General features: G+C 36.2%; 1 protein-coding gene across 3 annotated transcripts in view; it reads right to left on the bottom strand.

Moving 5' to 3' along the window:
- The window catches only part of STIM2 (stromal interaction molecule 2), a 140,201-nt gene that overhangs the window by 55,065 nt on the left and 65,729 nt on the right, over window positions 1-19,407 (bottom strand). For all 3 annotated transcript variants that reach the window (XM_080797251.1, XM_080797249.1, XM_080797250.1), the window contains one exon: window positions 2,746-2,860. In XM_080797251.1, the coding sequence (XP_080653377.1) occupies window positions 2,746-2,860 (115 nt within the window). The remainder of the gene's footprint in view (window positions 1-2,745; window positions 2,861-19,407) is intronic.

Raw genomic sequence — 19,407 nt, 5'->3', positions numbered from 1 at the left:
CAGCCTTATATTGGAAGATGCCATCTGGGACTTCCGCAGTTAAAGAGAAATCAGTGCCTGCCTTCAAAGCTCCACAGAACAGGCTGACTCTTTTGTTAGGGGCTAAAGAAGCTTATGACTTTAAGTTGAAGGCAATGTTCACTTACCATTATGAAAATCCTAGGGCCCTGAAGAATGATGCTAGATCTACTCTGCCTGTGCTCTATAAAGGGAAAAACAAAGCCTTGATGACAACACGTCGGTTTACAACATAGTTTACTGAATATTTTAAGCCCACTGTTGAGGCCTGATGGTCAGAAAAAGGAAAGATTCCTTTCAAAATATTACTGCTCACTAGCGATGTACCTGGTCACCCAAGAACTCTGATGGAGACATACAACGAGATAACTGTTTTCATGCCTGCTAACACAACATCCATTCAACAGCCCATGAATCAAAAGTAATTCTACTTTCAAGTTTTATTATTTAAGAAATATATTTTATAAGGCTACAGCTGCCACGGATAGTGATTCCTCTGATGGATGGAAACGATTCACTAATCTAAATGCCATTAAGAATATTCACGATACAGGCGCCAGGGTGGCTCAGTGGGTTGAGCCTCTGCCTTCGGCTCAGGTCATGATCTCAGGGTCCTGGGATCGAGCCCCCCATTGGGCTCTCTGCTTAGCGGGGAGCCTGCTTCCCCCTCTCTCTCTGCCTGCCTCTCTGCCTACTTGTGATCTCTCTCTCTGTGTTAAGTAAATAAATGAAATCTTAAAAAAAAAAATATTCATGATTCATGGGAAGAGGGCAAGATATCAACATTAACAGGAGTGTGGAAGAAGGTGATTCCAACCCTCATAGATGACATTGAGGCTTCAGTGGAGGAAGCGACTGCAGATGTGGTGGAAACAGCAAGAGAACTAGAATGAGATGAGGAGCATGAGGATGGGACTGAATTGCTTCAATCTTACAATAAAATTTGAACAGATGAGGAGTCGCCTCTTACGGATGACCAAAAGAAAGAGGTTTCCTGAGATGGAATCTACTCCTGGTAAAAATGCTGCAAAGATTGCTGAAATGACAACAAAGCATTTAGACTATTACATAAACCTGGTTAATAAAGCAGGGGCAGGGTTTTCCAATTATGAAAAAAATTCCTTGTGTAAAATGCTACCAAACAGTATTGCATGCTACAGAGAAACTGTTCATGAAATGAAGAGTCAATCAATGTGGCAAACCTCATTGTTGTCCTATGTTAAGAACTTGCCATAGCCACCCCAATCTTCAGCAAGCAGCATACTGTTCAGCCAGAAGCCACCGACACTGAGGCAAGACCTCCACCAACAGAAAAATTACAACTTGCTGAAAGCTCAGAGGATGATTAGCACTTTTTAGCAATAAAGTATTTTACAAATAAGGTATGTACATTTTTTATACATAATGTTATCGCATACTTCACAGAATACAGTATAGCATAAACATAACATTTATACACACTAGGAAACCAAAAAACTCATTTGACTGGCTTTACTACAATATTTGGTTTATTATGGTGGTGTCTCTAAGTATCTCTAAGGCATACCTGTAAGCAGAGTAAGTTTTTCTGAGTTTTCCACCATTCTAGCACTTTCTCCCCCATGAAATGTACATTCTTTCATTCGCAATACTACCCAAATTCCTATTACTTAAAAATGGTATGGGGCAGGGAAATGGAGAGACAGATTTTTAAGTGTATGTATCTTTCATTCAAGTCAGTGATATTTTTTCCTTCCTTTTCTTCTTCCCAGTGTATTTTAACAAATGCCTCCTTTAAGAAGTGAAAACAAAAATGTAAGCAAGCTATAAACCTCCTTGTACATTAATAAAAATACTGAGCATTGATGGGATACTTTTCTATGAAAATTTTTCCATTTCCAAATATTACCACAACCAGTCTAGTAAATTTATAATAAAGTATCTTTATCCTACTTTCCCATCTTTCTCCTCCTCTCCTCCTTTCCTTTCATTATTCAACCTTAGAGAGGAAAATATATATAACATAAATGTTTGACTGGTAAAAAAAAATAGAAACATAAAAACATTAGAAAAACATTTTGGTTGACTGTCACTCAAATAAAATAAAAATAAGAAGAAGAGTAAGTTTAATGGACATCTTTTTTTTTTTTTTTTTTTTTTTTTTTAATAATTCTTGGAGCTTTCTAGTATTAGGAAATCAAGTTGAGGTTTTAGGTCATACACCTTTCCTGCCTTAAACAATTGCTGTCCATGAGATGGCTGGAGGATCTAAGAGCAGAAAAGTAGTAAAATATAAATCACAGAACTTCATCATGCAAGTCTTAGAAGACTTCATAAAAAATTTATTTCAGTAAAAGCTTAAAAGTTCTGTGCCTTCTGAAGACTTCAGGAACTGTTCGCAATAACAAAAAACTTTGGGACCCATATTTATTAGATAAACCGTTTATAATAATGTCATTTAACAAGTGAAGCAATACTCCACAACTTTAAGCTCTCAAACATGCATTATCGTATTTATTCTAGCATAAGGTATCAAATTATCTGAAAACAGGCTGACCCTTAATGAATCATAAGGTAAAAGAACATTTTTCAAAATCAAAAATGGAAAAATTATTTACTAAAATATAAATACCCTCACAGAAATGTTATTTTGATTTTTTTCATAAAATCATTTGCAATTAGTGAGTTAACAATGCTAAGCAGGGCAGAAGAGCAGATGAAGGATTCAGTTCACTAAAACAGTCTTACCTTCTGAAGTTTTCCACCGTTTCCATAAATCCTCAACAGTTATATGCTTATCTTCCCTGTGCAGATGGCTGTGTTTATTAGTAGCATCTTTATATTTCATATCTTCTCTAATAAACTGCAAGAGAGAAAACACTAAGTTAAGTAACCTTAAATTCACTATTTTATAATCTCTGTAGACTCAGAAACAAAATTTTAAAATCCAGTAGGTGGCAATTTTCAGATAACAACTGGGGCATTTTTGGTATTTTACAGTCACATTATTCTTACATGTTTATAAAATTTATTTAATAAAATGTCTTCTACTAATCATAACAACAATAAAAGTACTTATTTAATGCTCATTATTTCCCAGATACTATCTTACATTGTGTCTCTACACACACACACACACACACACACACTCATTTAATTTCATAATAATTCTATATTATGTATCCTCATTTTATAGATGAGAAAACCAAGACCCAAAGAAGTAAAATAATTTGTCCAAGATTGAAAAAATAACAAACAGCAGAGCTAAGTATATTGTGCTCAACAGCATAATATATTCCGTATTATGGCCAGTAAGTGTGTGTGTGTATGTGTATGTATGTGTATATATATGCATTTATACATGCATTTTTACCAGATATTTAGGGACAAGGGTGTTTCAAAACGCCATAAATGCTAATCTCAATTACTACCTCATATTTTTGTGTTCTCCTACCTGTGAAGCTATTACTTATAGTTGAGAGGCATTTGACTGCAGTGTTCAGAACTATATTTTATAAAGCTGAAGTAGATCTCTATTAATCTTACTTTGAAATATATAAAGAAAATGCACTAAAATTTTCTTTGCTAAAAACCAACCTGCTCTGTATTCATTATAGAAAATCCATCAGTTGCTCCCCACTGTAGTTAAAAAGTCGTTTGCTTTTCATTTGGGAGAAAGAGAAGCAAACACCTTTTATGGCTTACTTACCATTTTCCAATCCTATTCCCGACAATCTTTTCAGCCTGATCTCTTGACACTATCCTCATATAAACTCATTACTCTAAATACATAAAAGAAATACTTTAAATTATTAAGCTTTTTCTCTCATTTCTCATTTTTCCTGTTTGGTATTATTTTACTTGATATCTTTATTGATTTTTTCTAATTTCAAAAATATAAGATCACACAAAAGATTATTTTAGAAACCCTTCATGCAGAAAGTGAATATCTCCAACCAATATCCCCCAAAGTGAATAGCTCCCAACCCCAGAGGCATATTTTTCTGACTTTTATATACTGACAATGAACATCATTTTCAGACAAAGGCCAAATTTTGCTTTTATGTCATCTTCCGCTAAAACTAAAAAGACAAATTTTTAATAGCTGTATAATATTGAGAAATCATTTCACTTTCCTGAGATTTAGTAACCTCAGCTACAAAATGAAGAAACAACATTTTAGGATCAACACTACTCAACATGTCGTGAGACTGATTTTGGTCAGGAAACTGATACCTGTCTACAGTATGTACAGAAACAGAGAGAAGCCATTTAGAAACCAATATAGTAACAGACATTTTCAAAGACTCTGACCCAAGCATGTGGTAAATGTATTTACCAGGTAGGCCCCATCTATAATGAACTGGAAATGAAAAATCTGGTCCTTCACCATAGATACTTTGAAAAGCAATAACCCAGGTCTATTCTAGTACTTATGTATTTTGCTGTTCTAACTAGTGCCTCACTTTGTTTTCCAAAAACCCTTTTAAAAAGTTATTTTTAAAGGGGTCTGCCTCATTGCTCCAACTCCTCCTATTTCATATTTTTCTAATTTCCTATTTTCTGCCCATTCCTCTCTGTTCTTCCTGATATTTTCAGAATCCAGTAGATATACCCAGAAAAATCACTGTCACTGAAATGTTCAGAAACTGCACCTACCTTGGGAAAGGTTCAAGAGCTAGAGAGAAATTCTAGAAAGAAAAGCATGCTGATGAAAAAAGCAGGGAGGAAGTCTGCCTTGGAAATTTTCCAGTCAGTTGGAATAAATGGCAACTGTTTCATATTTGTGATACATGAGGGAGAAAAAAAAAGTCCTAAGAAATTCTCTTTACCACATGAACACAAAGAACCTAAAAGTAGAGTTCTGTGGCTTTAGGATCAATGTATTTCAGAAAATGAAGCTAACCTCCATATACAGACAAGATGAGGCATTCTAGCCACTGAACTATTTTAGTAAGCCTAGGATGAGTGTATAGATACCTGCCAAAATATGTGATTAACAAAATAAAAGAATTAAGATATTCTTAATTAAGAAGGCAATTAAAAAAAAAAAAAGCTCAGGAAGATTATCTATAGTGCACTTAATGTAAAAGAACTATTTGGCTCCCAAAAATGTTGGGTCAAAACTGAATAAATGCACAGAATTGTATTTTCCCTGAAATTACCATTTAAAAATTAATATATACTTCCCTTTTAAAACATGATCCCAAGATAACACAATTCATAACAAACCATATTGAAGTGTATTTTATATCTCATACATCAACATTTTGATCACAAATGTGAGTAGAAAGCACTAGAAATGTGAGTAGAAAGCACTAGAGTAGAATAGAAAGCACTAGAATTATTTTATGTTGAAACTAAGGTGGAAAAATGTTAACTAAACCAAGTACACTAAAACTCATCAGTTTCCATTAACCCTCTCCAATATGTTTCCTACAGGATCATTTTGACTGTTCAGAATTTTCTAAAACTTCACAGAAAACTGTAAATTATAGAACTGAGGCAGGCTAACTAGAGAAATTTTAAAAGCAGTCACCAATAATTGAAAATGCATGAGAAAATGACAAATTTTTACCTGTTGAAATGTGGGAATTAAATCAGAAAATAGAATCTGAAATTCTATGAGGTAAATCTTTAAATAATGTACTGCAAATAAAACGTGGTAAACATGTCCAATTATGTACCTAATTATACCTACTATAAGAAAGGCTGAATTGATAACACAAATACAGAAGTACTCAAATTTCTTCTCAAAAATATTTATGCAGATGATTCTTTAAAATACATTCTTCTGAACCATTATGGAATTTACATAGCCAGTTTCAGGAACTTAGCTTCTAGATGATAAACTGCTATCAGTTCCTTGTATCTCTAACATATATATTATTTGTATTTTGTATTTATACTTCATATTTTTGATGCTATATTTTTCTTTTTATTCCAACTGCACTTATATTTGTGTTATTTCTATGACAGTGCTTAATAAAATCTGATACATGCTAGTACAGACACAATTGAGGGCTCTTTTCAGCCAATATATACCTCCTTCCCTTCCAATGTAAGTGCATATCTCTGAATGTGTTCAGTCCTCCCTCCTCAACCTATCACTCATTGCCACAGCTGTGTGACTAAAGAATGGACACTTGACCCAGAAGAAAACCATCCAGAGTATGACCAGGATGAAAGGATTTTATTTCACAAGTAAATGCAATTCAGACCATAAAAGGCTAGGTTATTTGGTGATGGTTCTGGATTTTTAAAGTGATAAGGAAACTGGTATTGAGGTTCCATTTTATGAATGGACACATGAACCACGTACAGAGGAAGCCAAAATGTAGAGACAGAAACTAATGAAAGAGAACAGAGAGAGAAAGAAATGGCACTAGGAACTGCCTCAATTCTTGAGGACTTCCCGTTTCAGTTCCCCAAGAGGCCTGGGGTATATAATTCTTGTCCTGATTTCCACGACATAATAATGATACATAGGTATTTCCCCCCCTTTTTTTTTTAAATATACAATTTTAAGATCTCAATACCCAAGGAGAGGTGATTTATCATCACAGTTAAGCACTCAGACTCTAGGGTGACAGACTATACTCAAAATCTGACTCCACTGTTTGCATTCTTTTTAGCCTCATATTTCTCCTTTGTACAGTGAGGAAATTAAATCACCCACCACATATGGTTATGAAAAGATTAAATTAAAAATTCATACTTAGAATATAAAAGTGTTAGACAATAAAAATAATTTGAGTTGTTACTGCTGTTGAACGTTAAAGCCTGAATAAATTAGTTTCACCTTGACTACACTGGTAGCTTAATATACATCTTAGAAAATATCAGACATTTATAAAGCTACAATTTCCAAATACTCTTAAAACTACCATTTCAGACATTCTGAAACAAAATACATAACACAGAAATGAACAGGAAAACCACACACTTTTCATTGACAATGTAAGCAGAGGTTTTCCCAAAGGACACCTGTCATCAAAACAACAGTGTCCAAGGTCTGATATGTGAGTCAGTTAAAGCAAATGGGTTCCTGGAAAAAAACTGCAGGGTCTTCCTGTCTTGAAAATAATACTAAAATAGCTCAGTATAATGTCTCAAGGGAAAGAATGCATAACCAGAAAGGACTACTATTATCCACGCTTGTACAGACGGAAAAAGGCAGAGCTAAGGGAGGGTTGACAATTTATTTGACTTGATAGAGTTATTTAAGAAAATCAAATATTGGAAGTAAGTTTTAAAGAATTCCGAAGTTTAAGTCCTTCACCACTATTCACACCGCTACCCTAACCTGGATGTTCTGAAAAATGTACTGATTATCAATTTTTAGAAATGATACCATGCTAATAAAGCATGAATTGCCCATGTTTCCTCATCCCAAAACTAAGCATAGTGGTGGAAAGCACAGACTCAATCTTCACACCTTGAATATCTCAAATGTACTATCTGCTATATGACATTAGTAAGCTACTTTCCTCCCTTCGCTTCAGTTTTCTCAGCAGCAAAATGGCAATTATAGTCATATATCAAAAGTGACTTAGTTCACATGAAGTATAAAAAACTGTTTGGTACAGAGTAAACACTCAACAATGTCAGTATTTCATATAAATCATTTATTTTTTAAAATAACGAGTTAAGGGACGCCTGGGTGGCTCAGTTGGTTAAGCGGCTGCCTTCGGCTCAGGTCATGATCCCAGCGTCCTGGGATGGAGTCCCACATTGGGCTCCTTGCTTGGCGGGGAGCCTGCTTCTCCCTCTGCCTCTGCCTATGCTCGCTCACTCTCTCTCCCACTCTCTCTCTGACAAATAAATAAATAAAATTTAAAAAAAAAAACTGCACTGTTAAAAAAAAAAAAAGAGTTAAATCTTTGCCTTGATAGGCACACTCTGTATCATTTCTTGAAGTGGCAGAAGATAACTCTGAGGTACTAAAAAACACTACTGATAATCACTGATGTAAGTGTAGTAATATCAAATCTTGGTTGATACCCGTCACACAAAATGCTGTTCGCAATGCAGAGATACAGGCTAGTGCTAAGATTTGTCTTAGTAACTTTGATCTTATCATCTAAGATGGATGATGACACCTACATAAAAACACAAGAGAACCCAGGCAAACTGGAATATGTTTTCATGGAATTAAGAATAAAAAGGTAAATCACTTAACATCTGAGAAAAAAATTTTTAGATCCTAAATTCAAATATTTTTTTCAAACATTAAAATTTTATACTAAAGAAAACTTCAAGCTGATTTGGACAGTTTCTACACCTTAACACAAGCATAACTTTACACTTTTGCCCAAGTGTTACAGTATGTTATCAGCCCTTAATTCTACTCCCTAAGCTTCCAACATCAAAAACCCATCAGTCAATCCCCAGTTTACCCACAGTAAATCACCAATGACCTCCTTAGGATTCTGTTCTGTTCTCAGAACAGCTCAGAGTTCAACTGACCTCACAATGACTGTCAACACCATCTAAGCTAGACTATAGCCTTTCATGAGCCAGGTAGAGACCTTAACCATTATTTATTACACTAATTCAACTGAATGATCAATTAATAGAGATGACAGATGACAGTCAAACAATGAGTTTACAAAGACCTGTAAAACACAACATATTTATGAGCTGAAGTATGCCAGTCATTTGTTTTACATGAACCAATACATGACCTATATCATGACTAGTCTTCAAGATTACTGTTCATTATAATGCAAAAATCTCTAACAAAATTACTGATGATTCCATCAGTCTATCCAATAGTAAATAAAGAAATATAAATAAGTAAATAAATAAATAAATAAATAAATGAAGTACTATACTGTCCTTAAGAATACCAAAATAAAAGTCCAAAGGCAGAGGCAAATGATTCATCTTCTGTGTTCTCATTTGGAAAATAAAAGGTAAACAAATTTTTTAAATATAAATATAAAAGAAGAGAGCACAGACTTACAAATATATGGGGAAAATTTGTTGTTTTTATTTACTATTATTTATTATTATTATTAAAAAAATAAGTAGGTATTGTAGCAAGTTAGAGATACACCAAAGTCTAGTTTTGGCTCTAGTTTCTGGCCAAAATCTACCATTAGGCTTTGGTTTCAGTTTCCAGAACTCTGAACACACACATATCTACTTAATGTCTTCTGCCATCCATGAACTGAGATCACATAAGTCAAAAAATATCCATCAAGCATAACAGTAACATATAAGGTGAGACTTTCAGATTTAACATCAATATGTGAATTTTACTTTAAGTAAACTTTCAAGATGTAACAAAAAATCTCCTCTTTTCTACTGGCTAAAATTAGTTAAGTCAGAACTTGTATTTCCAGCTAAGAAGAGGTTACAACACAAGATTTACCACCCTGGATAAAATATATGGAACGATGGTTTTCAAGACACTGAATATCAAGACAACAAAGTACAGTGATCCCTGAAGACCAAAAACAAAGAAAGCCCTGTGACTGCCCTAAATTAATTCCTGAAGAGAACTCCAGGACAAAGCACAGGAGGAGGGAACCCAGGCAGAGAGGACAGTCCTCTGAGTTGAAAAGACAGAACTGGCAGAGAACTAATGAGGGTACGGATTACAGTACTACGTACCAGAGAAGAGTGAGCCACAGAGAGAGAGAGAGAAGCCTGGATTACCTAGAAAGAGTACCTTGAGTCTTTCGTGACTACTGATCACCCCATGCATGTAAGCCAAAGAAAAAAGACACACCAAAAATTTGGAAGAAATAGTCTTTGAAGATTACAAAGGACAGGGAATAGTGCTTATTCCCACAAGACAGAATGGAAAATCTCCTAATTTGTAGGTCATCAGGTGGAAGACTAAGGAAGTTTTTGCCCTAGTACTGAGGAATACTAACCCCCAACTAAACTCTACGTTGATTCTGCCCCACAAAAAGCTTATAAATACAAGCCAAGGGGATTAAACTGTTTCCATAACTTAACCCTGCCCTAGAATAAAGCTTAAGAATACTTCTATGTATACAAAATATTCAGTATCCAGCAAGGTAAAATCCACAGTGTCTGACATCCAACGAAAAACTACAGTGTCTGACATCCAATGAAAAACTCCAAGACATAGAAAAACAACCCACAACTAGGAGAAAAGTCAATCAAACCAACCCAAAAAAGGCAAAGATGAGAGAACTATAAACAAAGACATTAAAATAGTTATTATAGCTATATTCTATTCAAAAAGCCAGAGTAAATACTGAACATGTTAATGGAGACATGTAAGATCGAAGTGTTTTCTAAGACCCAAATCAAAATTCTAAAAATTAAAACCACAAAGACTGAAATGAAAAATACACTAAATGAAATTAATAATAAACATGACAGACTAAAATATCAGCAAACTTAAATACAGTAAGCATGAGAAACTATCCAAACCAGAGACTGAGCTGTGGGACAACTTCAAGCAGCCTAACATAAGTGTAATTGGAGTCCATAAGGAGCCAAGACAGAGTGACAAAAAAATACACTTGAAAAAATAATGGCCAAAATTTTTTCAAATTTTATTAGAACTATAAACCCAGAGATTCCAGAAAAAAACTACACCAATATACATCATAATCAAATAGCTTAAAACCAGGGATAAAGAGGGTAATCTAAAAGCAACTGGGTAGGGGAAGGGAGATAAAAGACACAATAGGTACAGAGAAACAGAGATAAGGAGGATAGCACAATTTTTGTCAGATTAAAAAAAAAAAAAATCCAGAGACCGCTTAGGAAGCATATTTAAAGTATGAAAGAAAAAACTTTAACCTACAATTCTCATCCAGCAAAAACATCTTCTAAAAATGAAGGCAAAATAAAAACTTTTTCGTACATACAAACAGTAAGAGTTTATCACAGGAAGTCCTGTACTGCCAGAAATGTTTTTAAAAGCCCTGTAAGCAGAAGGAAACTAATACCAGATGGAAATCTGAGCATAGTAAGAACAGTTTTGAAGGAATAACAGAGACAAAAGCTTCAGTGAGTTCAAGAAAGAACGAGATGAGAAAAATAGTACACAAATCCTTTTGAGGGAACTCGTTGGAAGAGAAGGACAAAGGAATTGGGCAATAACCAAAGGGAGAAACAGAGTCAGGAGAAGTTTTTATACTGTTGTGAGAAAACAAAAGCAGGTTTGCATCAGATGGAAAAGATCCAGTAGAAAATGGAAAATTGTTGAAGCACTGTCCTGGAGTTGCCGAGGGGAGACAAGAGATGAGATGGCGTGCTCAGGTGGAAGAATACACTTTTGCAAGGGGCACAAACAGTGAATCAACAGTAATAGGAGAGAATATATAGTTTATAGCCATAAATGAAGGTGGCTGAGCAACCCCAGTGGCCTTATATGGCCTCTGAAAAGGAGAGAGGAAAAACTTCCCTATCCCAATCCTAAGATCATCATTGGATAAGATTTTATTTATTTATTTTTTAAGATTTTATTTATTTATTTGACAGAAAGAGATCACAAGTAGGCAGAGAGGAAGGCAGAGAGAGAGGGAGGAAGCAGGCTTCCTGCTGAGCAGAGAGCCCAATGCGGGGCTCAATCCCAGGACCCCGAGATCATGACCTGAGCCGAAGGCAGAGGCTTTAACCCACTGAGCTACCCAGGCACCCCTGGAATAAGATTTTAAACACACCACAAAGTATGGGAAATAAAAAGGCAATGGAAAGGTAAAGGAAAATTACTGACCAATTATAAATAATAGATTTTATAGCAACACAAAGATTTCTCTTCACTGTCTTCCACAAAAGAATGTAACAGTTTCAAAATCTGAGGAACAAAATGTTCTATACCACAATTGGGGTGGTAGATACATGGGTATATACATTTGTCAAAATTCATGAAACTGTATAGCTAAAATTCTGCACTGAATTGAATGTAAGATATACCCCAAATATTTAAATCATCAAGAATTTCAAGAAACTCATTATCTTTTAGGGCACAATTTCATTCATTAAAAAAGATATTATTTATTCTAAATGTACTACTCATCTCTCATAATCATTAAGCCAAACTCTAAGAAATTACATTAACTTGCCATACATTAAACTTTGTGAATGTCTTATTATATTTTGGTTTTTCAGGGTAGAAGAGTTTGAAGTACTTCCATCAGTGAGACTCAGGGTTGTAACTATAACCCATTTCTTTGTGGGTTTTGGTTGTTTTGTCATAATTGAGATTTTATTGGTTGTTCTAGGGATTAGCACAAAGACATTTCAATTTGCACACAACTCTTCATGTATGTAACCAAAAACCTAAAAAATCATGTACTTGTGAATCTTTTCTAAGCAGTTATTCCAGTGACTTTCCAGCTTAAAATCTGGGGATAAATTTTCCTTAACAGGATATCAAGTACTATTATTGTCAAATGTTGTACAATGTTACACAATTAAGTCCCACTAATTCACAATTTAATATCATATACACTACATACTCAAATTTTAATCTGTCACAACACATTAACAAAGTTACTAGGAAAACTGGACAACTACAACTAAAGATATTACAAAGTATACAAAATTCTGACAGGGAAAGCCAAGGTCAAGGAATGGTTTTCTTGAGGAAACAATTTACCAAAAGCAACACAGAAACATAAGTAATTTAAAATGTTCAAGATGTATTAAATGCAGGACTGACTTCAAATTGCCATTTAGGATGCTCTGTGTTATAGAATATAAAACCTACCCCATCTATGGAATGTTAGTCTGACACCCAAGACAACCACATGCAAAATGGAACAGGAAGAGAATGAGAGAAATCATGAGTGAAAGGCCTCTCCAGGCATGAGAATACAGATATGTCCAAAGAGCAGTCTTTCAGCAGTTCACTTTGGGGAGAATAAAGAGTGCATCAACAAGTTGCAGAGTAAATGGTAACGGCTAGAAGGACAGATTATGACCAGACAATAAAATGTTTTAAATGCCAAATTAAGAAGTCTAGACTATATATGGTAGACTATAGTGGTGGTTTTCAAGTGTGATCAACTCTAATGTCGGTGTTCTAAACACATTTAAAGTAGGTTAAAGTCTGTTAAACGGATGTTCGACTTACGATATTTTCAACTTATGATGGGTTTATTGGGATATAATAATAATCCTGTTATAAGTTGAGAAAAAGAGGTGTACTCCAGAGCACTCTGTTTGTCTCAATCAGGTCTACCCTCAGGGGCAACTAGTTAACTGGAGCCTATCCTGCAGGGATATTATCAGAGCCTAACTGACCAGGACCAATTCAACTCTACCAGGCTCTAGCCTTCCAGTGGGAGAAGAGAAATACCCAATCCAAATCACTCTAGCCTTCTTATCCTATCAAAGGGAAAAGAAAAAACTAAAACTGAGAAACATTTGTGAAGGCCGCCATCCAGAATCACTGGTTCATGAAAAGAATGGGACCTAATCATGGGTCTACAGACCACCTCCCCTCTCCCCACACCTCACCACCATATTACTACGGGACTATTTGCAGCCATTTCTTTTATCCCATACACCATGTCTAGCTCTCCGGAAAAAATGACAAGGCATACCAGAAGGCAAAAAAAAAAAAAAAACCCAACATCTGAAGAGACAGAACAAGCATCAGAACCAGACATAGCAGGGACTGATCTGATGAGGGATTTAAAATAATCAAGAGGATACCCTGAGGATTTTAGTGGATAAAGTAGAACAGAAGTAAGAACAGATAAGCAATAAGAAGAGATGGATATCCAAAGAAAGACCAAGGAAGAGATGCTACAGAGCTCTTATAAGCAATATAAGAAGAGATGGATATCCTAAGAAAGATCCAGAAAGAGATGCTACAGATCAAGAGCACTAGTTCTAGCACTTTAAGAACCCCTTTGATGGGCCTGTTAGTAGACTGTGCACAGCTGAGAAAAACTCTCTACCCCAGAGGACAGATGTATCAGTAGAAATCTGGAAAACCAAAAAGCAAGGAGAGGACTGAAAAAACAATCAGAGCAGAGTATCCAAGGGCTGTGAGACAACTCCAAAAGGTATAACATACAAGTAACGGGAGTACCAGGAGAAGAAACAGAGAAAGGAACAGAAGAAATGCCTGAAACAATAAAGACTGAGAAAGTCTAGGGCAGTGAAGATACCCTGTGATATTGTAATGTTGAGTGCATGTCATTATACATTCATCCAAACCCAGAGAATGTACAACTGCAAGACCAAACCCTAATGACAACTATGGACTTTGGGTGATTATGACACGTCAGTGTAGGTTAGTCTTTAGTAGGTAAAAAATGTACCAGTCTGGTAGGTGATGCTAACAATAAGAGAGAATATACATCATGTGTGGGGGTAAGGGGTATATAGGAAATCTCTGTGCCTTCTCAATCTTGTAAACCAAACTGCTTTAAAAAAAACTTTTTTTAATCTTATACAATACATACACTTTAGGATGCAAGAAAAGTAAGAACAATGAAGAATCAAAGGAGAAGTAACCAGAAGCAGAAAGAGAAAAAACCAAGCAAGTTCTTTTCAATGCTATCCCCCATGCCACCATACTCCAGTCAGACTGAATTACCAGCTACTGCATAAATTAGTACCTTATATTCTTGCTTTTTTTTTCTTCCCCCCAACCATTCCTCTTGGAGTGATCCACCTAATCATCCACAACTGTAAACACCATGCCAACTTCCAAAGGCCCATCTCAAGGACTCCTACTTTATGCTTTTCTAGATGCTCCTCAAATGAATGTACACTCTTCTGAGACACAAGAGCACTTCCATGATTCATGTGTATTCCTAGTACATACTATGCCATGACATGCCTTGTATTAGACAGATAGAGCCTCATATGCCCTACCAGATGGTAAGCATATGGAAGTCTATGCTTGTTTTTTCATTCTGCTCCATATTCAGTACAGTGTTATATATATAAATAGGAACTTAAAAACATCTTGTTTTTAAGTGAATGTTCAACAATGCCCTTAGTCAGGAGCCTAGGCATATTTCCCAAGCTCTTAAAGGAACAAAGTAAAAGAAAATAAAAGAAAAATAAAAACAAAAAAAGCAACTAGTTAATTTTTTTAAAAAAACCACAGGTCTTTAAATTCCATAAAAATTCCTATACTTCCCTAATAAAGACTTCAAAGAAATTTTAGGAATTTGGGAGATACAAAAAATAAGAGTCAGTGGGCAAAAATTAGCAATTAAAGTGAAAAGCTCTCAAATATTTTTTATTAAATTTTTTTTAATTATTTAATTTTTTATTTGACAGAGAGAAATCACAAGTAGGCAGAGAGGCAGGCAGATAGGAAGGGAGAAGCAGGCTCCCTGCTGAGCAGAGAGCCCGACGTGGGGCTCGATCCCAGGACCCTGGGATCATGACCCGAGCCGAAGGCAGAGGCTTAACCCACTGAGCCACCCAGGTGCCCCTTTTTATTTAAATTTTTGAAACATTTTCAGGATCAAGGCAAAATACTCCTTCATCTTAAAAAGGTTCTCTTTATCAACTGAATTCAACAGCCTTATAGTTTTAGCCTTCTGGGCCTAATAACTCTATAAAAAGGTCGGGGGGGGGGTGTACTAAAAAGCAAGTCATCAACATTTGGTAATACCAGTAATACGTCAATGCCGTGAACAAAGTCAAGCCAGGCCAGACCCAGCAAGGCCAAGAAAGAAAGCCTAAAGGAAATATAGGGGTGAAAAGTGGTGTGAAAAGTAGTCTTTAGGGTGACATAAGGAGATTCTTCAGCCACGCTTAAGGTAACACCCAAGATACAAGTCAATATGATTTAGACCAAATATAGGGAACAAGCAGGTATAAGGTCCAGGTGAAAGAGTTGACATCAATGCCTAAAGGTTTGCAATTAAAACTGAAGTCATTAATAGAAACACAGTTCAGGAATGTAAGCAAGGGATGTTCTTTCAGAGTCCAGGGCTCAAAATTGAACAGAAGTTCAAGAAACAACAATTGGCATTGTGCCTAAACATGTTCAAGAGTGAACAGGACTTGAGATGGTTGGGCTCTAGCCCAGTTCCCTATGCTGTGTGACCTAAGTAACATAATCAGAGCTGCAGTCCCAGCCATAAAACAGGGATACCACCTGTCTTGCCTATCCCAAAACAAGACTGCTGAAGATAAGGTGAGATACCATAAATGCTTTATGAACCATGATGTTATAATCAATATACGGTGGGGTTATCAGGAGGATAAGAACAATTTACCTTATAGCTTCCTGATATAGCATAGCACCTTATCACCTTAAGGCCACAAGAACAGCTTTTTAGAGCAAAACAGTCTTCCGAAGACCATGGGGTTAGTGACTGCAGCAGTTACTTCTGGGAGAAATTCTGGAGGCCAAACACTGGGTATGTGAATAGGAAAATTTAGACTACTATATACAATTCTTCAGATGAATAATCGGGAAAGCCAGAAATTTACAACAAAAGGAAAAAAAAATAGCAGGATCTGGGTGGCTCAGTCAGTTAACCTCCAACTCTTGACTTCTGCTCAGGTCATGATCTCAGGGTTGTGGGATCGAGCCCCATATCAGACTCTGTGCTCGGTATGGAGTCCACTTGAGATTCTCTCCCTCCCCTCTCTCTCTGCCCCTCCTCCCACTCATGTCTCTCTCTAAACAAATAAATCTTAAAAAATAAATAAATTCTAGAAATCAAAGAAAGGGTCGATGAGTTTTAAGTTAATATAGAAAATACTGTTACATTGTTTTATTTCCAGAGAATAGAAAGACAAAAAAAATCACTTAGCTCTAGGAAAAACTAGAATTATGTCAAAGTCTCTGTCATGTTACTAGAAAACAAGGGGCCCATGCATAAAGACAGTATGATAAACTGAATTGTAACAGATCCAACCTTTACTAACAGCACAAACCTTGGCACAATACTTGAATCAATTTAGTAACAACTTAGTAAAGTGAGCAAGACAAAGACAAAGGTAATTACAGTGGAAAGCAGACTGTGGAAAGACATATAGTGAGTTAATTATATGGCCCCATTTGCCTAGGACAATCCTCATGTGCACCTGTCGCCCTAGTGTAATTATTAATAGTACTATCTTTTACTCTCAAAAGTATTCCAGTTTGGATGATGAATTGTATGTCACCATATCCATAACAACAAAAATTATAAGGTCGATAGAGTTAATGTTACTGTAAAGGTACGATATTCACTTGTGAAACAGGAATAGGTTTTGTACACTGAAACTCAGATGTTTTAGAAAACAAGATATGCGAAGTATGCTAAACTCGCAAAAAAATATATTACATAAATGCATTACCATGCCATAATCCTGAAAATGCCTGGGGGAGAAGGGAGAAGAGCAGGACTGGCTGTACAGTCACGCTGAACTAAAGCAGTACAGAGATAGATCCTGATTCACACCCCTGCTGCTCTGCCCCCTTCTAGTGTATAACAGTATTTAATATGAAAGTCCTGTTAAGGGAAATGAAAGACTAATGGAACAGGAATGGGGAAGATTTTTTTTTTTCTTTAAAGATTTTATTTATTTATTTGCCAGAGAGATAGAGAGAGAGCACAAGTAGGCAGAGTGGCAGAGAGAGGGAGAGGCAGAAGCAGGCTCCCCAATGAGCAAGGAGCCCGACGTGGGTCTCGACCCCAAGACCCTGGGATCATGACCTGAGCCAAAGGCAGCCGTTTAACCAACTGAGCCACCCAGGTGCCCCAGGGAAGATTTCTTTAATGAAAACAGGTAATTACCAGATATTCTGTCTAAAGAAAATGGAAATCATCTGGAGAAAGGGGGCTAAAAGATTTACTAGTTGAAGCAGGGGTTGTGGTAACTTCCTAGAAAGAGGCCAAAGGTAGTGGGTTAAATGTCTCAAGGCCACAAAATGATTCCAGAAACTTTTGGCTCTTACAGACAGATCTCATACCATAGACCATTCATTCCCATTTTACACACTGGTTGTATTTAAGAGTGTATTTGCCATTTGAAAAACATCTTTCCTTGGGGCGCCTGGGTGGCTGAGTGGGTTAAAGCCTCTGCCTTCAGCTCGGGTCATGGTCTCAGGGTCCTGGGATGGAGCCCCACAATGGACTCTCTGCTCAGCAGGGAGCCTGCTTCCTGCCTGCTTCTCTGCCTACTTGTGATCTCTCTGTCAAATAAATAAAGAAAAGAAAAGAAAAGAAACATTTTTCCACAAAAACTGTTATGATATTTAAGTACCTACCAAATGCAGCACAAAAGCCCACTTAATCTGTATGTATTAACTAGATAGTACCAATGGTGTTTCTCAAATGACAGGCAACTAAGGACATAAAAAAGAGGGTAACCATTACACTACATCACAGTCAGAGGGGGGAGAGGCAAGACTCTCTGGATGGCAAGCAATGGTAGGATAAGAAAAAGTCTTCTGAGTTCTATGGCAGTTGCTCTGAGGGCTAAGAAGACACATGAATAGAGATAGTCGAGGAGAGGGGTGCCTGGGTGGCCCAGTTGGTTAGGCTGATCTCAGCTCAGGTCTTGATCTCAGCTCAGGTCTTGATCTCAGGGTCGTGAGCTCAGGCCCCACGCTGGGCTCCACACTGAGCGTGGAGTCAACTTTAAAAAAATTTAAAAATAAAAAATAAAAATAAATAGTCTGGGAGAATTCATTCTTACCAAATATCATACACAGAAAGATAAGAGCAACTGGTAAATTAACTGGAAAAGCAAGAGATAGAGAAGGAAGCCCAGTAAAGAGGTACTACAATTGTCATGACAAGACATAAAAAGCCTGGGTACTCAACTAAAAATTGCTGAGGCAAGACAGCAAACTTAGAACTTAAGAAATATCCTAAGTACAACTATAAAATAATAAAGACACTTTCTTAAGACCTGTCTTAATAATTTATACAATGGTTCTTAACCATTCTAGGTTACAGAACCATCTTACTTTAACAAGAGCAAAGAATCCTCTCCCTAGCAATATACAAGCACACCCTGCTTTCCAGTAATAATTAACATATTACTGTAATAATTACTGTGTTACACATGTTTATGACTTCCAATAGAACATATCAAGAAAATTTTAAGGTAGAACTTGGGAAAAATGAAATCACAAAGTACAGGGTCAGGAAACAGTATTTTTTGCAAGACCATCATAGTAGCCAAATATAAATACTGTGACCAAGACTATAAAAACTGTTATAAAAGTATATATTACAAAAACAACCATAAGATTTATTAAAGGATAACATGGGCATCAGAATTACCAAAGGACTTGTTAGAATACAGATTTCTGCCCCCCCACCCCCAACCCACATTTCTGATTCAGTAGGTCTGGGATGGGTCCTGAAAATTTGCATTTCCACACGTTGCCGCTTTGTCCAGGGAACATACTTTGATTGGTTTTTAGAGCAACCTTAAGGAACTATGCCAACTCCTTTTCATCCACTTCTGTCCCTTAAGGGCCAAAGATTT

This window comes from Martes martes (assembly GCF_963455335.1).
Source record: "Martes martes genome assembly, chromosome: 2".
NCBI classification, from domain to species: domain Eukaryota; kingdom Metazoa; phylum Chordata; class Mammalia; order Carnivora; family Mustelidae; genus Martes; species Martes martes.
This window is presented reverse-complemented; position numbering and strand designations above follow the sequence as displayed.